Source organism: Lissotriton helveticus, chromosome 3_1 (assembly GCF_964261635.1).
Source record: "Lissotriton helveticus chromosome 3_1, aLisHel1.1, whole genome shotgun sequence".
In the NCBI taxonomy this organism is placed as follows: domain Eukaryota; kingdom Metazoa; phylum Chordata; class Amphibia; order Caudata; family Salamandridae; genus Lissotriton; species Lissotriton helveticus.
Window position 1 is genome coordinate 766,385,184 of NC_136061.1, and position 21,853 is coordinate 766,407,036.

General features: G+C 44.7%; 1 protein-coding gene across 1 annotated transcript in view; it reads left to right on the forward strand.

Annotated features, from left to right (window-relative positions):
- Positions 1 to 21,853, forward strand: part of NRIP3 (nuclear receptor interacting protein 3) — a 246,588-nt gene that overhangs the window by 180,907 nt on the left and 43,828 nt on the right. Inside the window, exon 4 of the mRNA XM_078682735.1 lies at positions 8,122 to 8,261. Within this exon, the coding sequence (XP_078538861.1) occupies positions 8,122 to 8,261 (140 nt within the window). The remainder of the gene's footprint in view (positions 1 to 8,121; positions 8,262 to 21,853) is intronic.

The following is a 21,853-nucleotide window of genomic DNA, read 5'->3' on the forward strand; positions in this document are numbered from 1 at the left end:
CCCCTTTTTCTCAGCCTCTTCCCACACTGGACCACTTCCCCCCCCCTCAGTCTTACGACCTTGGAATCCGTGGCTCGGAAAGTCAAATCAGGTTCACCTGACGACCCAGCCCCGCCAGACATCGTTATGTCAGCTTCCCGAGTCACCTTGCCCATCATAATGGACATCCTAAACTCTTCCATCACTGCCGGCATAGTCCCGCCGGAATGGAAACGAGCAATGGTTCGAGCCCTATTAAAGAAACCTAGCCTGGACCCCTCAGACCTCAGCAATTATCGACCAATCTCTCTACTACCCTGGCTGAGCAAAATTCTAGAGAGACATATCAACGGCCAACTGGTTGCCTACCTAGAAAACCACCACTTATTGGACCCCACTCAAACAGGCTTCAGACCAAAACATGGCACCGAAACCGCGCTCCTCATGGTCACCGAGGAATCCAGAACCATCCTGGACCAAGGAGGATCAGTGGCAGTGATCCTCCTTGACCTAAGCGCGGCCTTCGATACGGTCAGCCATGACATACTGCTTGACCGTATGGCTAATATTGGCATAAAAGACAGAGCCTGGCATTGGTTCAAGTCCTTCTTGAAGGACAGATCCTTCCGGGTATTCGACGGTGAATCATCATCTACCAGCAGACCATTAAGATGCGGAGTACCACAAGGCTCCTCATTAAGCCTGGCGCTCTTCAACATTTATATGAGGCCACTGGCTGAGGTTGTTCGTCAGTTCGGAGTCAAGATCATTTCCTACGCTGACGACACTCAGCTGGTGGTCTCATTGGCGCAGGAAGCTAACATGCCAAAGAGAGGAGGGCTCAGAGAGTGTCTAGAGGAGGTAAAGAGCTGGATGTCCTCCTCATCACTCAAAATGAACGGGGATAAAACAGAGCTAATGCTACTGGGCCCTGCCGACCCTAGATCTTTCAATGCTCTATGGCCACCCTGCCTAGGCACCCCCCCGGCCCCCAAGGACAATATCAAGAGCCTTGGGGTATGGCTGGACAGATCCCTGTCTTTTGGCACCCAAGCCAACAAACTCTCAGCTACCTGTTTTGGCCTCCTTAGGATGTTAAGGAAGGTTCTCCATCTCCTACCCATGGAAGCCAAACAGGTAGCCATACAGGGCCTGATCCAGTCCCGCCTGGATTTTAACAACGCCCTCTACCTCGCTGCCCCAGAATATACTTTGCGGAGATTACAAACGGTGCAGAACTGCGCAGCCCGCACACTACTTCAGCTCCCTCGTCGTCATTCTGCCAAAGCCGGGCTGATCAAATTACATTGGCTACCAGTTCGCCAAAGAATCCAATTCAAAGCCCTGTGCATTGCGCACCAGGCCTTCTGGAAAACAGGCCCTCTTATCACCCGCAACCTAGTCTCTCACTACCAACCTACCAGGAATCTTCGTTCAAACCAGACCTTCATGGCCATAACACCCAGAATAAAGAAGTCCAGAACCGGCGCTAGGACCTTCTCTCACAATGCCTCCAAAACATGGAACACCTTGCCCCTTCATCTGAGAACCAACCCCAACCTCTCCTCATTTCGAAAACAGCTTAAAACTTCCTCTTCAACCCCCCTCAGTAAAGCCCCCGGCACCATCCCTCTCTCTGTTGGTTCTTAGCGCTTGGACGCCCCCGGGCAGTAATCACGCTCTACAAATCTACATACAAATACAAATACAAATACAGCTGCCATGCCTGCCACCCAGACATGCCACCTTCTGCCAGTCATGGGGCGAGATTGTCCTGCTTCCTCACAAGTGAAACTATAATAGACACATTATTCTCTCCGCTATCCGAGACGTCCAAATCAGTTGGAGCACCATTGCTAAGTCAGCACTCCTCAGGTACTGAAACAATACTCCAAGCAACACAACTAGACTGAGCAGCTCTCGAAAACAGGATAGGCCAGGTGGGCATCCCCCTACTATACTCTGCGTTACATAGTAGATAAGGGCTCTGAAAGGGGAAGCTGCATTACTGAACTTGAGAATGCAGGACACAGTTATGGAACTAAAATCCACTGTATCCCACTTCACCACAACCTCCAATGTGTTGGAGACATGAGCTGAAGATGGAAAGAACAGTGTGCAAAGGAAAAACTTGAGATTCATTGGTTTTCCAGAGGGAATAGAGGAACCCTCCTTGGAATGGTGCTTTGAAACTTGTATTTCCTCCCGGAAGCCATCAGGCAAGTTGTTGCCCTACTTCGTCCTAGAAAGGGCCCATAATGCGCTGAAGCAGCTCTTGCCACTGGGGGCTCCACCTTTACCTCTCACCACTATTATAGGTAAGGATTTCAATGCAATATTAGACCCTTCATCTACCAGGGCAAGGGCAGCAAGACCACAAAGAAATGCTGTGGTTGCTGACTGGACAGCCTTCCTGGACCTGTTAGATGCTTGGCAAATATGGTACCCATGTGCAGTGGAATATACCCATATTTTGGCTGCACACGGAAGCATGTCTACAATTGATTACTTATTCTTTCCAGCTACAAACATGCTATTTGCAAAAGCGGTGAGCATCCTAACCCATAATAGAGAGAATCTCTCTCTAATTACAATTAAGAATCGGGACCCCCGGGGTGGGGTGTGCAAATGTGGCGAATGAATGCATAGTGCCTAGTCAATCCACAGTAGTCACAGAACCTATTTCCAAGACCTGGAATCCTATTTTGAACCCAATGTGACCTCAATGGCATCCCTGGTGACACTGACGGCTGCAGGAAAAGCCACCCTATGTGGCAAAGTCAAAGCCTTCTTGAAAAAAACATACTGGGGGAAGATAACAGATATACTGACAGCAGCAACGGGAACTGCCATCTCAGCTCAGGTGCACACTACTTACTAGGCATACCACAGCGGAACGGGCACCGTAAGAACCGCAACAAATTCCTTGACCTGCGGCTGGTTTTGCCCTAGCGCTTGTTGGCGATGTCCTGGAAGTTCCTGGCGGGTCCAACCATCAGGCACTGGCTGACTGCTTTCCGGCATGCCCTGGTGGCTGAAAACGAGACACAGACCTCTCAGCTTCTACGCCCAATACAATATCCCAGGTGCCACCCGTAGACTGGCAACAATACGTAACTATTATAGAAGTCAACCTCCGTGACATACAAGTTCAAGGGTGACGGCACAAAGTACTGTTGCTGCATCCGGTGGGCACACCTGGGATACTCCGAGCATATACACTACGGCGCAGCCACAGGCAGAGCAATGGGCTACACACATGCGGGCGCGGCACACAGTTACCGCTGTCTCATGCTGTTGTGCTGGCCTGTCCGTAACTGTACATACCATGACATTGGCACTGTAAAACCCTTTCCTCACTTCCCTCTCATATCAATTACCTCCCACAGCAGGACCCTGATAGATCGGACCCCGCATAAGCGACACATCTAGCGGTAACATTAAACAGGTGATTTCACTCATGAGACGAGCACATTAGTTAGGTGGTATTATGTTAGATTTTCTTTCTTTATTTAACATTATGTTTTGATACAGCTATGTGCAATATCATCATTAGACACATTTCGTAGTGAATTATCGTTGTTCTTGATCATCTGTAATGTTGATTATGTTGATTCGCCCCCTACCTAATGGGCACATTAATGCGAATGGTGCTGTACTACAACACATATGTTATTATATTGGATCCACAGCTGTCTGTTGTGTTCAGTATAAAATGAATAAATATTATTCAAACAAAAAAAAAGCCTTCTTGAAAAAAGGTGCCCAAACTAGTGTGAATACCTTGCTAAGGGGGATGAGAAAATCCTTTGCCAACTAGTGACCTACTGGTCCTCTTTCCACAACTGTGCCTAGAAGAAGCTCAGCAGTGCTGGTCACCTCAAGCACAGATGAATATATGAGTGGGGGGATAACACTTTGAAACTGCTCTGTTGGCTGGCAACTAGAGGTGTCACCTCTGGAGTGATCCCTAAGCTATGAGACCCAAAAGGAGAACAAATCAATACAACGACAGAGAATGTCTCTGCTTTTGCCTCTTACTATTGAGAGCTATATGCTTGACAGGAGCAGACGGCTTGTGAACTCTCCACACCCGCTTGAGACGCGGGCGCATTAGACAGAGACACGCTAGACTAGCCCATCATGCTAGAGTAGAATGAGGTGGTTATTGATGATATGAAACAAGGGAAGGCCCTTGTTGCAGATAGGTTCCTGCTTGGATATTACAACAAATGCAAGTCGATTCTCTTGTCCCACTTTTTGCCTCTTTACCAACAACCCATAGAGAATGGTCTGCTCCCATCTAAACTTGATCTAGCGACCATTGTGGTCATTCATAAAGTGCGACATTCCCTGGATCAATGCTATTCATATCACCCAATCTACCTCATAAATTCTTGAGACCAAGGTCTATGCTAAGGTCTTGGACAATAGGCTTCTACAGGTGGTGGTTTGATCCATCCTCTAAGTACCCGACAATGCATTTGTAAGGTACATCACACGATGCTGCCGCATCATAGGCTTAGGTACCCCACGGACCTTATGCTTATAGATTTTGAGAAAGCATTCGACTTCCTCGATTGGTCCTCCTTCTTCAAAGTATTGGGTCCCACTTCACATCCTTTGTATAATATGCTCACCCCCATATGTAAGTGAAATGAAATGGCACCCTCTCCTCCATTTCTGATTTGCGGGTGTACCAGGTAGCGGTGCACCCTTTCACCTCTCCTCTTCACCCCAGCAATTGAACCCCTGGTGTTGTGGCTGTGATGCCTAGTTTTGTGCAGTCCGGAGGACCTATGACTTGGACAGGCCCTCGATAGATCTAACTGTTTGCAATCTATTGCAAGACCTCTGGACTACAGGTCAATTGGTTGAAGTCACTGTTGGTCCTGCTCAAGGGGGACAATGAGACAGTTGGCTAGCAATCCTGGCATCCTTCGACATGCTCAGGTTCCAATACACATTACACTGGGGCCGGGGCTTATGTGGAGACTTAACCTCACCCACTGCTGGCTCAGATACAAGGAGCTAAGTAAGTGGTCCAACATCCCTCTCAACATTCTATACAAAGTGGCTCTATTCGAAATGATTTAAAAGCCTTACCATGGTTTCTATACGTGTTACAAAACCCCCCTTAGTGATCCACCAGAACTGGTTTGTGGATCTCACTACAATAGTGCATTTCTTTCTTTCAATTCCATATTTAACAGGGAACACAGATAAAGTTGTTACAGACTCTTCAAGCAGACTTTGACTGCCATAAACTAGCCAAATTCCATAAATACATACAGTTGAAGCATGTGTTGGTTTCTCATGGTCCCGCTTTGAATAAGCCTCTGAAATGTAGCCCGCTAGAAGCCTAATTCACTCTAAGCCCACTAGAGAAAGGCGGTATATCACATATGTACAAATCCCTCATTATAAGTGCTCTGGCCCTATGTTTGATGCTTAGAGAACATTGGGAGAGCTGTGTGTCACCCCTGCAGCGACTGGAGAGACGACAAAATGGCTCCTTGCTAACTGGATATTTCCTTGCAGCTTCGCCTCATACAATTGATTTATTTGCACACTACATATTCTACCCCTAAGAGGCTATAGCCAATAGGTAAAATTCCCTAACCTTGATGTAATGCAAGTGAATGCCATTTCTTTCATATTGTCTGGAACTGTTTCAGCATGGTACAGTACTGGCCTGAAATACTCTCTTCCTTCATGTAGTGGTGATTGTGTCTTGGTTCGTATTGCGACAATGATAGCCAAATGAGACATCGCTTGATACTGGAACTCCCCTGGCCCCATTCCTTCTGCCAGATGGCAGGCAGCAATAGACTGGTGTGCAAAATTTCAGGAAACCATTCCTTATAAAGCCAGGGTATGTCTGCATAAACATCGCAAGATTTGGGGGAAATGTTGGAGCCATTATAATTTAATCGCTAAATATTGTGATAGTATATATAGTATTGTTCTCTTGGACGAATTCATACCAACGTGATTGCACTGTTTATTTTACTGTTCTCATTTAATACACACAAAAGAATGTGGTTGTATTAAAAAAACCAATGTTGCTGTGAGCAGAAAACAAGCTTACATGTACACAGTTCTTTCAATAAAAGGTGTGCCTCATTTAAGTGCAGCATTGTACATTCCATAGTTACTATGTGTTTAACTCACTAGGAGGTACTTCAGGATTGAAGAGATTGCTCTTTAAAAAAGAAATGCAAATTGTGTTGGATTTTCTTAACGTCTGAGTGATCTGGTGTGGCTGAAACTGTTAGGTACAGCTCCTAAGGCAAGAGCCTGATCCAGAAAAATGGTCTGTGGAAAGGGGTATCAGGCAGGGGTGCCCTCTCTCCCCACTACTTTGCTTTGGCGATGGAGTCGTTAGCTATTAGACTCAGGGATATATTAAAAGACTAGGGAATAAGGGTAGGATAATGCTATACTCAGATGATACTCTTGTTATCTGCAGTGGAGTGAACTAGAGAGGTTTGGCATGGCATCAGGACTGTGATAAATAAAGAAAAGACAGAGAATTCCCAATCTGGAGTCTTGAGGGGCTGTGTCAGGAGACTTTAAATATTATGGTGCGAGTGATGCAAGCTTGAGGAGCTCAGTGGATGTCTGGAATGCTCTTCCCATCTAACTGATAGGTAGGATTGCGGTTGCTAAAATGGCGCCATTATGCAGTTGTCTATATGTCTCGAAAAATACTTTATGCCCAATTCCAAGATCAACATTCAAAGATCTTGATAGCTTACTGTTAACATTAGTATTGGGTGGGAAGAGGAGCAAAGTGATGAAAATGGACAGACATAGAGAGGGACTAAACTTGTCGGATCTTGAGTTATACATCCTTGTTGCGCAGCTGCAGCATGCAAAACAATGATGTAAGGACAAAGGATATTGGTAAAAGAGGCTGATCAGTGGGAGTAGGATCACTACCAGTCCATTTAATGAAGCGTGGGAGTCTACAATTAAAAAATGCTCCCATATAGAGTGCCCAACCTTGTCATCATGGGCATCCTCCTTTGACTAGATCTCTAGACATTTGGTGGCTAAACCATGTAGACGTATTAGCACAATGGTGGAAAGGGGAATGTACTACTCTAGGGGAGTCTTCATTACCTTTGGCGATTAGCAGGACGCATTTGGAGTGTGCTCTGGGTACTTTCTTCAATGTCCTTGGTTGTTGCAGACAACCAGAGCAATTTGGGAAGGTTTCCCCAACTTCCCAAAATCAAAACAGGACCAGGAAGGAATATGAACACTCCACATACCCCAGGAAGAGGATAAGCCCCAATTCCTGTGACTCTTCCAACAAGATGCCCACTCTGAAATCATGAAGAGCCTCCCCTCAGCGTCTCTTCGTCATACTCCTTGGCTTGATCTATGGCTGCCTTTTCTCACTCCTACTATCCTGGTGGTCATCCGCTTGTTCCCCTGGCCACGTGGTGCACCCATGACTGTCTCCAATCTCCTCCCCAGTATCATGACGGTCCACCTCCGTCCTACTCCTTCTGCTACACATGCAGCGTCAAAAAACAGGCATGTAGAACTAGAAGTTGTTCCGGAAATATCAGAGCATCCTGGGTTCACATACGCAAGCGGCAGGGGAAGAACAGTGAACCCATGACCCAGAACAAACAGTTACCCTCTGAGGCAAGAGACGGTCCTGAAAAGCACAGACCCCTGTACTCCAGCAGTTTGCAAGATCATCCATTCCTCTGTCGATTCCAACCTGCAGTGATGCACTTAGGGCAGGAATGATAGCAATGCAGTCCTGCCCACAAGAATAGGACCAGACAACAAAGAACGAAAATCGCCTGATAATGCTGGGTGGTACGTTTGGATGGTGGATAGAGTAAATTCAGAGCCGAAACGTGTTGATTCTCATTTGCGTCAGGAGCTCATACTCTGAGCAACCTTCCTGAGAAGTGTTATCAGCTATAGATACCTACAGGATATCAGGAGAAGACTACAGCAGAGTCACATTAACTTTCTCCTTCCATATTCATGGCATTTAAAACATCATTTCAATACTTTGAACTTGAAAAAAATGACTATTTATGTAGTTATTAGTATTATGTTCCCTTATTGCTATTTATTACATATTGAAAGGTAGTGTATTTTTCAATATAGGTTGAAGGAACGTGTCAAGACGAACAAGAACGATGATGAAAATATTTCTTTGCCTCAGAATGTAAAACCCATTGGTCAGGTGGAACATCTCACTGTTACCATGGGGTCATTAACATTGGACTGCCCGGCAGTTGTCATTGGTAAGCTGAGCATGAAAAATGGAAAGGTGTGCAACATGTGTGTTGTTCTTTGGTGTTGTGAGATATTTGTTTTGTGGATTTTGTTATGCAGTTTGCTCGATTGTTTGCATGTTTTATTATATTGATATGTACTTTGTGATGGTCACACAAAGCCCAATGCCACATTTGTCAAGAGGAGGAATGCATGGATACTGGAATCCTGAATTCATTTATATTTATCACTAACCACCGCGACTAGTAAAGTGGTTATTTTTCCTTATGCACAATTATCCTTTTCAAAAAACTCCTACATTAATATTTGTGTTAGGTTTTAGAAACGTTTGCTTAGGCAGATAATTATTTTTTTACAGAACAACCACAATTTTAATTTCATCACCTGTACTTAAATCCCAAATCTAAGTACAAGTGATACAGTGTTGTAAAGCACCTTGGGACAGATGTGTTAATTGACTGGATGCAGTGCGGCGCTTTGTTTATAATGCACTGCACTACAAACCGATTAACACTATGCACTCAGTTAACTGATCCAGTGCTGCCCAAAGGCCCATGTCCAACATGTCACACTTAACCCACCAGCACTTTTAATTCATAGCGAGAACGTGGGATTTGATTGTGAGCTTCATTGTGAATGGCTGTAATTGTGAATGCAGGATTCGAGGCTTTTTAAATGATAGCAAAACCTTGGTCCTTCATTCACTTTCACAAAGAACCGACCATGAGACCCCTGTCATTTAGGGGACAAGAGTAACAAAGCCAGAAACTGTGATTTTTTTAATGCATCTTTATTAAGTTTTCTAAGGACAATGAGAAAGGACAGTTACAAAGGTGCCAATGCCATGATTCAATAGTCATACCAGGGAGGGCCAAACCTGCCCTGTGATTCAGGCTGTTATTCCACCACTGGTCAGCCATGCACCAACCGGTGGATGGTTATGATGTATGATGTATGAATTTATGTTATTGCTAAGAACACTAAGGATGGGGACCATTAAGGTAATCTAGACATGTTCCTAAACATGGTCCATGCTGTCTGGTCCTGCAGGGGATACATCACATGGTCGCGTGCTGCGAGGCACTAGAGCTCCATCAGACATTGTATTCAAGTTGATAATTCAGCCATTCCTCAGGGTGCGTACTTGAGACACGCCTCTCTCAAATCTCTATTGTGGGTGCTAAGTATTCCTCAGAAGAGTATTTTAATTGTAAGAGTATTTGTCACCTGATTCTAGTGCCTCTTTCCAGTCCTGTGGCGTGTACGTGGGAGTTCAAGGTGCGATAAGGGACCCAAACCACCCCTCTATCTTTTACTTATTTCTTCACTTAAGAAACAACCGGGGGAATCTTGGCATGAGACTGGCACTCACTCTTACATGCCCTTTAAGGAATTCACTAGGTGCCAATACTGACAGCCATGAGATGGGTGGAAGTAAGACAAAGTCACAGACTCAAGGTATCTTGGGCTGCCACCCTTTACTAAGTTGTCTACTGAGGAAGCCTACTCTTGTCATCAAAATATGCTATCCTTTATCACCAGCAATTTATTATTCCAGATGGTGGCCCTACAATGAATGTGTTTGATGGAACTGGCCCTTTCTGTAAAGTTACTACAGATTTGTGCCTTTCTTTGCTGAACTCATTTTTGTTGGATTTTAGGTCCCTGAACACTTTATCCGGTGGTGAAGTGCTTGTGCACTCTCTTCTAAACATGGTAAAATTGGTATACACACGGCCCATTTAATTTACTAGTATATGGCACTACATATACCCAAGGTCTATAAATTAAATGCTACTAGTGGGCTACAGCACTCATTGTACATCCACTAATGCAGCATTGTGAAACATGTCTCAGGCCTACCACTGCAGGCTGTAATGCAGTTTAAACTGCCATTTTGACCTTGCACAATAAAGCTTTTGCCAGGCCATCCACTGGAGAGAACTCCTTCCTTTTTAAATCTTATAAGTCACCCCTATTGCAGGAACTAAATAAACATAGGGCAAGGGGCATGATATTTAAAATATTTGGTCATGTGTACTTATGTTATATATATATACTGACAGTGAAAAGCTCCTAAAGTTATTAGTTTCTGTAGCAAGGCTAGCTCTCCATAGAAGAAATACTGAACCTACTTTCCGTAAACCCAGTACCCCAGAAATGACTTCAAGTTTCAGTTGACTGACCTCCTGTTACGGCTACAGGGACACAACAAGTTTCCAGAGGTCTTTCCCTACAACTGCCCAGCTCACCAGTACCAGCTGGACACACCTGACCCCTGCTTCTGGCCTCTGATGGAGTGAGTCCAAACATCCCTACAGGTGCTTGTCCAAGTCCTGGACCCTTGGCGGGTGTTAGAATGTATGTTAGAATGTACTCCTCTAACCCCAAAACTACATGAACTGGACTCTCATTGAAACATCTGAGGTTCTGGGCTCTTCGCATCAAAAAGAACCATCCCCACTTCTCCTTGCGAATGTGAGCGGACTTCACTTCACAAAGGCCAATGTGGGACCTGCATCTGACTGCTGGCGCTACCTTACCAGACACAGAGCCCAGACTTCACCAACTGAAGCTCTTTACGTACACAACAACTTCCCCAATGGCAGTTGTTGTTTTGACTTTGGAAACTTAAACAAGTAAATGCCTGTGCTGAAGCAGCTCTCGTTATTGACCACAATTCAATTGGGGTCTGCAATTTAATGATAACCTATTAGTGGGGGCCCTTGTTGAGCCTGCCATGAGACCTCTACGTGGGACGATTAGACACAGCTAAGAGGTGTTATGTCAGACAGATTTTTGTCCTGAGGAGACCCACTGAAATTAGCTTGTGGGTCGAAACATTGATACTGAAATGGCAATTTTCCAATAGGAATAGATTCCAACCCTGAATCAGTAACAGTAAAGAAATGAGCATTGAAATTGGAGATACACCTGTGTCATCACCGCACCTATGAGTGCTACTCCGTCTGCTTTTTTAAAATTCATTTAGAACCTATTGGACGAATAATGAACTGTGATCAATGTCGACAATCAAACTAGTGTTCACCTAAACTCCATATGTAATCGCGATTGAGACCCACGGAACCATTTGTTCATGTTTCCACCTTCCCGTCAACACGGAGTTGCGATCGTCGACGAGCTCTTTGAGCTGACAATGAATGCAAAGCCGTCAAAAAGTTTCAACCGAGGCCTGAGACTTCAGTAACCTTCAGTAAAGCTTTGTGCTTCTTGTCACAATTTTTACTTACCAATTTAACAATTCATAAATCTGGTTCTACTTTATTGGACTTCGTCATTTTGGTGTCATCATAGTGATTAAAATGTTCTCTATTGTTTAAATTGGTTCAGGATTTTTCTTGTGTTATGTTCTCACTTTACTACTATTTTGAGCGCTGCATAAATACTTTACACATTGCTGCTAAGTTAAGCCTGACTGCTTGTGTGCCTAGCTACCAGAGGGTTCAGCATAGGTCCATTTAGTAACTTTTCTGGTCCAGCCTGACAAGGATTGTGTTTATTACTTGAGTGGAGATTTCACCCCCCTCAACTAGTAACCCAATTTCTTACAACATTGGTTTACTTTGAGTAAAGTCCCTCCCTTTAAGGCTCAGAGTCGCTCAAATACTGATACAAAACCCTTGACCTCAAGACCCACTAGAACAGAAGCAGCCATGTCTGACAACGAAGCAGCCATTCTAGCCTCTTCTTACGTCACCCCCCCCTTTGACTCCCCTAAATCAAAAATCCAAGTGATCACAGGTCTCCGAAAAGACCTTCTGTGCACAAAACCCCCGAGACCGCCCGTCCTTACCACCATACCTAGGGCGCCCAAAGAAAGGACCGCCAGCAACAAAGAGCTTTTCACCAACTGCTTGCTCATCAATTGCAGGTCGGCTTCTTTGCATGCAACTGAAATAGCAGAGGCCATCCTCTCGCATGACATTGACATTGCATTCCTCACGGAGACCTGGCTCAATGAGCTATCCCCACCATGCTTAGACATGCTTGTACCCCCTGGATTCTTCCTCATCAACAAAGACAGAAATGACCCGCGAGGGGGAGGGGTAGCTATCATCCATAAAGACAACATGTTCATCAAGGAAATAAATTCATACGACTACAACACATTTGAATGTCTCTCAACCAACATTAAGACCAAAGACAATGGTTCCTTACTTTGTCACCTTCTCTATCATCCTCCAGGTAAAACCTCAGCATTCGGAGAACACTTATCTGACCTGATAGCTCAGGGTGCACTCGGCGATACCAATAATCTAATTCTTGGCGACCTGAACCTACGGTGGAATGAGACCAATAACCCGCTATTCCAATCGCTATCCAGTCTCCTCTGTGACAACAATCTAATCCACTGCTGCACAGAGGAGACGCACTACAAAGGAGCCACCTTGGATGCCATCATCGTGCAAAAAAACATAATCACTATCAATCACATACTCCTCGTCGACTGGTCAGACCAACACTTGATCTTATTTCATATCAACCAACTTACTCTCTCTAAATCACTTCTGCAAGACCCCCCAAAATGGTTGTGAAACTTCTCTCAGGTTCCCATGGGAGTCCTCGAAGAACAGATAAGTTCACTTCTCCCCGACACCAATGACCACCTCTCCACTAATGACCTCACCGATTGTTACAATGCAAAGCTAGTGGCCATGCTTGACAAAATAGCTCCGCTAAAGCTCAAAAAGAGCAGAGCCATCTCATCCAGATCATGGTTCAACCCCGACCTCAACTCCGAAAGGAAAAAACTAAGAGCCAAAGACAGAAAGTGGAGAAATAACCCTACCTCCATCCTCCGCGATCAACTTAAATCAGCCCGTAGGAAGTACAACAACCACATCAAAAACAAAAAATCCAGATTTTTCTGCTCGGCACTGGACAGTGCCAAAAACAGACCCAAGGAGCTCTATCATCAGACAACAACCCTCCAAGCCTGTGTCCTCCTCTGCACAGGCGTTTAAAGAACTATGCGACAACTTCGCCAATTTCTTCAACGATAAGATCACAAAAATCGAACTCTCACTGGACATCAACAACACGCACCTCTCGAAGAGCATCGCGGCGCGTCGCTTGATCTCTCTCCTGGTTCCTCTCCCAATTCCTGGCTTAGTTTCCGTCCCATTCAAGAAACTGAGATAATCAGGTTGATCTCCACCTCCAAACCCTCAGCTCATGTCCTAGACCCCATTCCTCCCCTACTGACCTAGAAAATGAAGCACGCCTTAGCTCCGCTTTGGAGCACGATCATAAAAAGCTCCCTGAAAAACGGAGTGGTTCCAGACTGCCTTAAAATGGGTCAAGTCACCCCCTGTTGAAAAAATGCGACAGATCTGAACAATTTTAGACCTGTGTCTAACCTCCCCCTTCTCTCAAAAACACTAGAAAGATGGGTACTACATCAACTAACCCAGCACCTGGACAACATCAACCTCCTGGACCCCACCAGTCTGGCTTCAGAAAAGGCTGTAGCACAGAAACCGCGATTCTCAACGTCATCGACGATATACATGGATCACTAGACTCTGACCAATGCTGCCTCCTCATTCTCCTTGACCTATCGGCAGCATTCGATACTGTTGATCACAAACTCCTCATAAGGGCTCTCCTAGAAAGAGCTGGTCTAGGCGAGGTAGTACTCAAATGGTTCTCCTCTTTTCTTCACAATCACACACAAAAAATAAAATGCAAAAACTTCACTTCCGACCTCCAGCAAGTCAACAAGGGCATCCCTTCAAGGCTCGGTGCTTTCACCGCAACTCTTTAACATCTACATGGAACCTCTCTCCAAACTACTCAGAAAAGCCAACATCCGCTTCCATCTCTACGTTGACAATACTCAGATCTATCTGGAACCTACCTCTCTCAAAGACAAACAAAGACTTAATGATGTCCTGAAAGATGTCCAACACTGGTTGACAAGCAACCACCTGAAACTAAATCCTGATAAGACTGAGACACTCCTCATCTCGAATAAGGAAGATAACCCCCAAATTGCTGAATGGTTAACCCCTTCGCTGCGGGGGTAATTCCCCCGCTGTGCTGGGGGAGAGAGGGGCGCGCACAGCGCCCGCATGCTCATGACGAGCTCAGCTTGTCATGAGGCACGGCGCTCCTGAGCTCATGACGAGCTGAGCTCGTCACAGGTGCACCGGCTCCCGTGGAACTCTCAGCACAGCAGGGGAATTCTCCCCGCACCTGAGCTCGTCATGAGCACCGGAGCACCGTGCCTCATGACGAGCTCAGCTCGTCATGAGCATGGTAAAGGTTAATGGCCATCGATGCGCTCAACGAGAATCTCACTCTAGCAGACTCTGTCAAATCTCTAGGCATCACTCTAGACCCAAAACTGAACATGACGAGACACATTAAGAATTCGGCCAAAAGTGCGTTCCTTAACCTCAGACTACTGAACAAAATAAAACCCTACATTCCACCCAATGATCTCAAACAGGCCACCCAATCTCTGGTACTATCAAGACTGGACTATGGGAACGCAGTCCTCTCAAGAATTCCAAAATCACATCTGGCTCCCATCAAAACAACGTTACATGCGGCCGCCAGAATGATCACCGGTATCAAGAAATTAGACCATATCTCCCCTGCACTCATGGAACTTAAGTGGCTTCCAGTCAAAATGCGAATTAGCTTCAGAACAGCCTGCCTCACCCATAAAGCCCTTCACACCGGCAAACCTGAGTACCTGGTGAAAAAACTCATAAAAGCCGGCCAGTCCAGGAAACTGAGAAGCTCATACTCCCTCCTACTCATCCCACCTAAAACTAGAAGAAAAAAAACTGCGGATCGATCTTTCTCCGGAAGCACTCCCAAAATTTGGAACTCCATTCCCCCTCACATCAGAACCATTCCCTCCTTTGTAGAAATCAAAAGCCAACTCAAAACCCTGCTCCTCAACCGCTCCCTAGGAAGTGGATAGCGTGGGGCAGATAGCAAACACTGAGCTCTGCTCCAGCTCTAAGACTCTGAAGGCAAAAGTGCCCTGCACTACAGTGTGTTGCTCTTTATTTTTGCGCTCCTCTGTTGATATGTTGCTCTTCTATTTTGTATATGATGATTATCTGTTATGTACCTACTGTAAAGCGCTTCGATACCCCTGGGTCTGGCCAGCGCTATAGAAAACTTTGTAAATAAATAGGTTGTTTGTGTGCCATGTCCCCAGTGGTCAGCCTTGTGCACACCATAGAGGAGAAATGTTAGCCGGACATATTTTTCTTATCTTATAGGGAAGTAAGTCTAAGCTGAGTGTGATACATGGCTTTCTCTAGAAGTGAGTCATTATAGTCCTGAGGCAAGTAAATTACCTGAGATAGATGACCCGCCAGATGATATGCATACATGTCAGGGAGACTCAAGCCTCAAAGATGTGGTGGCTGCATGTAACTTGGATTTTTAAAGTCCTGTTTTTCTACCAGTCCAAACAAAATTTGGATCGCATTAGTCATATATTTTATAACCCTAGCAGGGACTGGGTGGGGGAGCATTCCCAGAAGGTAATAATATCTTGGCCCATCAACCATTGTGGGAAATCATTGGCTGCCTTATTAAACAAGGGTTACATGTTTTACAAAACCAGAACTAGGACATCGAAGTATTTCAGGTGTGATGGCTGCCATCTAACTCTCACTGCAATCACCTTATCAGAACGATTGATGAGCAACAGTATCTGACTCTTGTCTCAATTGATCCTATAACTGGAAAAGGAGAAGAATTCTATGACAGCTATCATATTTGAGTTGATTTATTTATAGAGTGCAACAAATACCCATAGGCATCTTGGCACTAGCATCTGCGATATGCTGTACTAAAATATCAATATTTATACAAAAAAGCCGGAATTAGAGGTATTTCCTGAAACAGGTCAGATTTAGCTGACATCTAAGATTCCAGGGCAATTGATTCCATAGTTGGCAGGTGGAGTAGACAAAGCTTCTACAACCCCAGGACACTTTGTGGATTTTAGAAACTATAACTGTTTTGGAAGCGGCAGAGCGCAGGCATCTTCTTGGAGTGTACCATGAGAATTTCTTCCTTAAATACTGCAGACCTACACTGTGGAGAGATTTCTGCGCTATACATAGCACTTTAAAAGCCCCTCTCTATTTGACTTGGAGGCAGTGAAGCTCCACTCCCGCGCCTTAGATTGTTTTGAACTTCGGTCTTCCCATGAGGAGATGTGCCGCTGCATTCTACAGCTTCTGTCGTTTGTTTAAAGAGCATTGATGAGTGCCCAAATAATGGGCATTGCAATAGTCCAGCCTCAACAAAACCAGCAAGATGATAACTGATTTTTGTAAATCAAAGGGGATAAATGACAAAATTTTCCTCAGGATTCTTAACAGAAAAAACAAGATCTGATCAATGAAAGAAAGATTAGCATCAAAGGTTACCCCAAGTTTCCTGACTTTAGGTACTCGCATAGGGAGAAGTCCCAGGGTCTGGTTACCACTAAGATTTATTCCAAATCGAGGTGTCCTTACCAAAAAGGAGCACCACCATTTTCTCAAGAGTTCAACTTGTGTCATTTGCTACTCATCCAACTGACAACTAGTGACAAAAAAGTGACTACACTTTGGCTAGGAAGTTTGGGCAATCCCAGCTCTTTCCTGCATATGAAAAAAAACTCATCCAAAGCCTTTTCTATATGTTATGTTATGTTATGTTATGTTATTTTATTTTATATAGCGCACAGATGCCGCAGCCAAGAGGCGTCCCGGCGCTTTTTGGAGATGAAGCACACAACACAACAGAGAAAACCAGGTAGCACTAAAGCTAAGCAGAGGAGAATAAATGAGTTTTTAAAAGTTTCCTAAACTGAAACAGATCTGGGATGGAACGAAGTGATGCAGGCAAAGAATTCCACAGTGTAGCCGCCATCACCGAAAAGGAACGTCCACCCATTCTGGACTTTTTAAAGCGAGGAATAATGGCTAAGTTAGACCCTGCAGACCGAAGAGCTCTTGAGGGGACATAGTGGAAAATAGTCTGGGTGAGAATAGGAGGGGAGGCCAATTTAAGAATTTTAAAAGTAAGGCACATAGCCTTAAACTTAATTCTTTGGCCTACTGGGAGCCAGTGAAGGTCGTGGATAGTGCGGCGAGCAGAAACAAATTTAGGAAGGCCGACCAGCATCCTGGCTGCCGCGTTTTGTACCCGCTGAAGGCGGGCTAGCTCAGCTTGATTCACACCCAGAAACAAGGAGCTAGCATAGTCCAATCTGGTCAACACCAGAGCTTGGACTATAATCTGCCTGGTGTCCGCGTCAAAGAATTTAAAAATGGGCCGTAGGCACTGTAGAGCGCCGAAACATGTTCCAGCGACACGCTTGATGTGAGGAATAAAGGACAGTTTATCATCAAGCCATACGCCCAGATTTCTGACTTCGGCTACAGGAGTGGGAGCAGGACCCAGTTCAGAAGGCCACCATTGGTCTCCCCAGAGCCCGCTGTCTCTACCGAAGATAATGACCTCCGTCTTGGTGGCGTTAAGTTGTAGACGATTATTCGCCATCCATCCGGCCACAGCTTTAAGGGCTGCCTGAAAGGTAGGGGCGTTCATGCTGGAATCGCCATTAAGTGACACAGCCAACTGTGTGTCATCGGCGTATGACACCATTGTGAGACCAAAACTGGCAGCTACCTGGGCCAGCAGTGCAACATACAAATTAAAAAGGGTGGGGCTGAGAGCCGAACCCTGTGGGACTCCCTGCAGAATGGGGTGTGGGGCAGAAATATAGGGAGGTGTAGACACTTTAAAGGTTCGATCCGTGAGAAATGATCGAAACCATTCAAGTGCTTGTTCTCCAACTCCTGCCTCCATGAGGCGATGTAGAAGGATCGGATGAGAGACCGTGTCGAAGGCGGCACTTAGATCCAATAGGATCAGTGCCGCCGTCTGACCTTGGTCTAATATTTTTCTAATGTGTTCCACCACAGCCAAGAGGGCAGTCTCGGTACTATGGCCGGTGCGAAACCCATTCTGGGAGCTGTCCAGTATGTTTGCTTCTTGCAGGTGGAAGGATAAAATCCTATTGGCGTGAGCTTCGGCTATTTTAGCCATCCAAGGAAGGAGGGAAATAGGTCGGTAGTGCTTATTCAGCGGGACTGTCACTGCTCCGTTAGTCATCCTTCACTTCTCACAGTACATGAGACAGAAGTCCTAAGTGATTCCTGGACATATATCCAGGTGTGAAACTCCCCTGTGAGTCATGAATTAAGCCAAGGATAATGTTCCTCTCATGGTTCTCAAAGACCGTTGCAAGAATCTAGATGTCAGGATTTATGCAGGGGTTGGGTCTATAATCGGAATGCTGTAAAGGATCTGTGCTTGGTTAGGGGAATAAACTGATGACTGCTGTGTTGTACTCCCTATTAAACCCTCCCAAACCCTCTTTAGTACCTCATATAAAACCGGAGAGATCAAATGTTTGGTTATCCTGTATAATTCACACAGCAGACCATCATCCCCTGGTGCCTTGACATACCTATGGAGATCCTAAAATACCTCTTCAGTTTCCTCTATAACTTCCAACAGTTCCCTGCCATCTTCTCAGGGGATGCCAAGGCTGCCTTCTTCTAGAAGTTCTGCTTCCTCTTTGGATCTTACTAGGCAGTCATAGTGGTATAAGCTCAGAAAGGAAACTGCAAATGATTCTGTGATAGTAATTAATATTGCAATTGCACCACATTCCAATTCGTATTCAATCAACGTTGATCATAATCAGTCCATTTTCATAAGATGGTTCAGATGTCTTCTTTATTGTTTTTATTTTCTCTCTTTTTTTAGAAAAGCAACAGCGTTTTGTTCTATAAATAGAACTTCTTCAGGGCTGTGAAGTTAAAACATATAAAACATATATAAAACATCACATATGACTACAATGATAAATACAAACATTATATGTCACATTTGACATACATATATATCATAACTGGATACAAATATAACAACACATCCTGCATATTCCGTATGGCCAAAGATAAATAGATCCTAGGCTAAACATATGCAAGAAAGTGTGTTTCATACATGACCATACACCAAATAACAACATAATACTAACATAACAGAAGAGGGTTTACACAACAGCATCAAGAAGAGAAACAGTACTCTCAATAACACAGTTAGTAGAAAATTGTTGTTATATCTAGCAAGTTCGCAACAGCTTTTTAACTCCATATGATTAACCATATCCAAATGATCAACATTAAATGCGAATGCAAATGATAAATTACTCGCATCTACCAGGTAATCCCTAGGAGCCTTATTCACAGTCAGTGCCCTAGGGCCAGATGTAGGTAGGAATCATTTACCGATTTTTAATTACCGAATTTTACCGATTCGGTAATTAAGAATCGGTAAATATGAAGGGTGGACATGTAGGTCCATCCAGATGTTTTTTTTACCGAATCGGTAAAAATCTGTATTTACCGATTCGGTAAATACCGACCGGTAATGGCCATTCATTCCTATGGGCTTTGAAGCCCATAGGAATGAATGGGCATTACCGATTCGGTATTTACCGAATCGGTAAATACCGAATTACACAAGGGTGCAGGGGGTGTCACTTTGACACCCTCTAGCACCCCCAAAACATGTTCGGGTGCCATGTGGCAGGCATACCTGCCCTAAGGGCAGGTCTGCCTGTCATATGGCACATGTGTGCATGCACACATGTGCATGCACACCGGAATCGGTATTTTACCATCAAATAGAATACCGATTTTCGGCCGTTACCGACCGACCTACATCTGGCCCCTAATGATTCTGTGATGTCAACCTGTTAGAGCCATCTCGTACTGCAGGTACGGTGGTTTGTGATTCTCTCTGCTGGAGTTGTGCTGCTAATGCACCTTGTTCATAATGCAACCATTTCAGACATGTCAGGGAGTCTCAAGCCTCAAAGATGTGGTGGTCACAGCATATTCAGGCTTGGTGTGAACATTTTGTTAAGGTTTCACTTTGTCTGCTCTAGGTTTCTTCATAATTCTGTCGGTGGATTCCTAGTGCAGGAAGGATTCAGAGCTTTTGATTTCACTCTCCTGAGCAGTCTGGTTGTCCGTCCCTGAGTTTCTGATTATATAGGGTCAAGTCCTGCATCATATTGCCCCTCAAAACAGTTTTCCCTGTGGCCCATAAGGTTTTCCATAAGGGAGGTCCTTCTTTGTTTCCAGATAGTCTTGCAAGTAATTTATCATGTATAGCATCCTTTTCCCGTTGGGCAATTTGTATCTGAAGATTTTCATTCTCCATCTTTTGGGAGCAGATGAGACTTGGCCCTGGTCCAGGTCCTTCTGCACGAGTGAGTGTTTTCCCAATCCCACCTTTCAGTATGCAGAAGCTGGATTAAGGTCCTATAACTGAATTGAATCCCAGGAAAGAGTCTGTACATGAGCAGGTGCCCTGTATACAGCACAGGATAGCATATTCCTTTTCTGTAGGATGTGTGATTTGTTACCGGTCTCCCAGGCTATAGGTTTCCATTACCGTCATGAAGAATCTCTCTCTCTCTATCCCTTGCATTGACTCTGCATTGAGGCCGTTTCTGACTATGTTCAAGATTATTGCTGAATTCCAAGGGCCCCTGGTCACAGTTTTGGAGGAACTAAACTCTGTACGGAGTTATGATAAGATAGAAAGAATGGCCACTGGGGGGGCACAGGCCAACCCGACAATCATGATGGAACCAAAATGTTTAGTTTGACTAAAACATGCCTCTCCGTAGTCTTTATGACTACATATTGCAGAGATTTTCAAATGAAGACAACTATTCCCCATTGCTTAGTGGATTGTTGGGGCTGCCTATCTGAAACATCAAGTTGTTGATCAGTCGCAAAGGTGCAGTATGCGCCAGGAGGGCCAAAAGGCTTTTCAAAGGTCACAGGGTCAGTCACAGCTGTTGAGCTTTCAACATCAGAGGGTAAAATGAAGGGCAGCAGTGACAAGTGGTGGCTTGAAAAGCCTGAGGGGAATTGGTGTTAATGTCCAGTCAAATTGCACAGAGTAGTGAAGGAAGAGCGAGCTGTAACCTATCAATGGAGGGTTAGGGGGATTACCAGCCCCTTCCTCAGAAAACTCCGAAATATTTTAAAAATTGAGCTACATATCACATTTTAAAGCATCATTTGAGAATTTTTGAAACCACAAACTCTGCAAAGAGAGAGAAACAGCAAAAGGGGCTTAACATCTAAAAATACGTTTTGGGATAAGAAAAACACAGCCAAATCTGCTTTTGCTGCAAGAACTGGGTGATTGTACTAACGAGGCAAAACAGTTGTGCATTTCACCCACTTCTAGAGGTGATCTACCATACTCTAAATCCAGTGTCGAAAATGGGTTAATAGCCATGCTAGCATAACAGACTACTTTTTCCAATTGCATTTGCTTTTTTTTGCACCTATGTGCATCCATCGATTGACTGCACTAATTCTAGAAATCCCAATTTAATATTACCTAAAAGTCCACTGGTATGCCAGAGCAAGCGAAGTCACTTGAATGTTCTTTGAGTGCCGGTGAGCTAGCACTCATAGTAGTACATGGGCTCTAGATCTGGATGTAGCTGCTG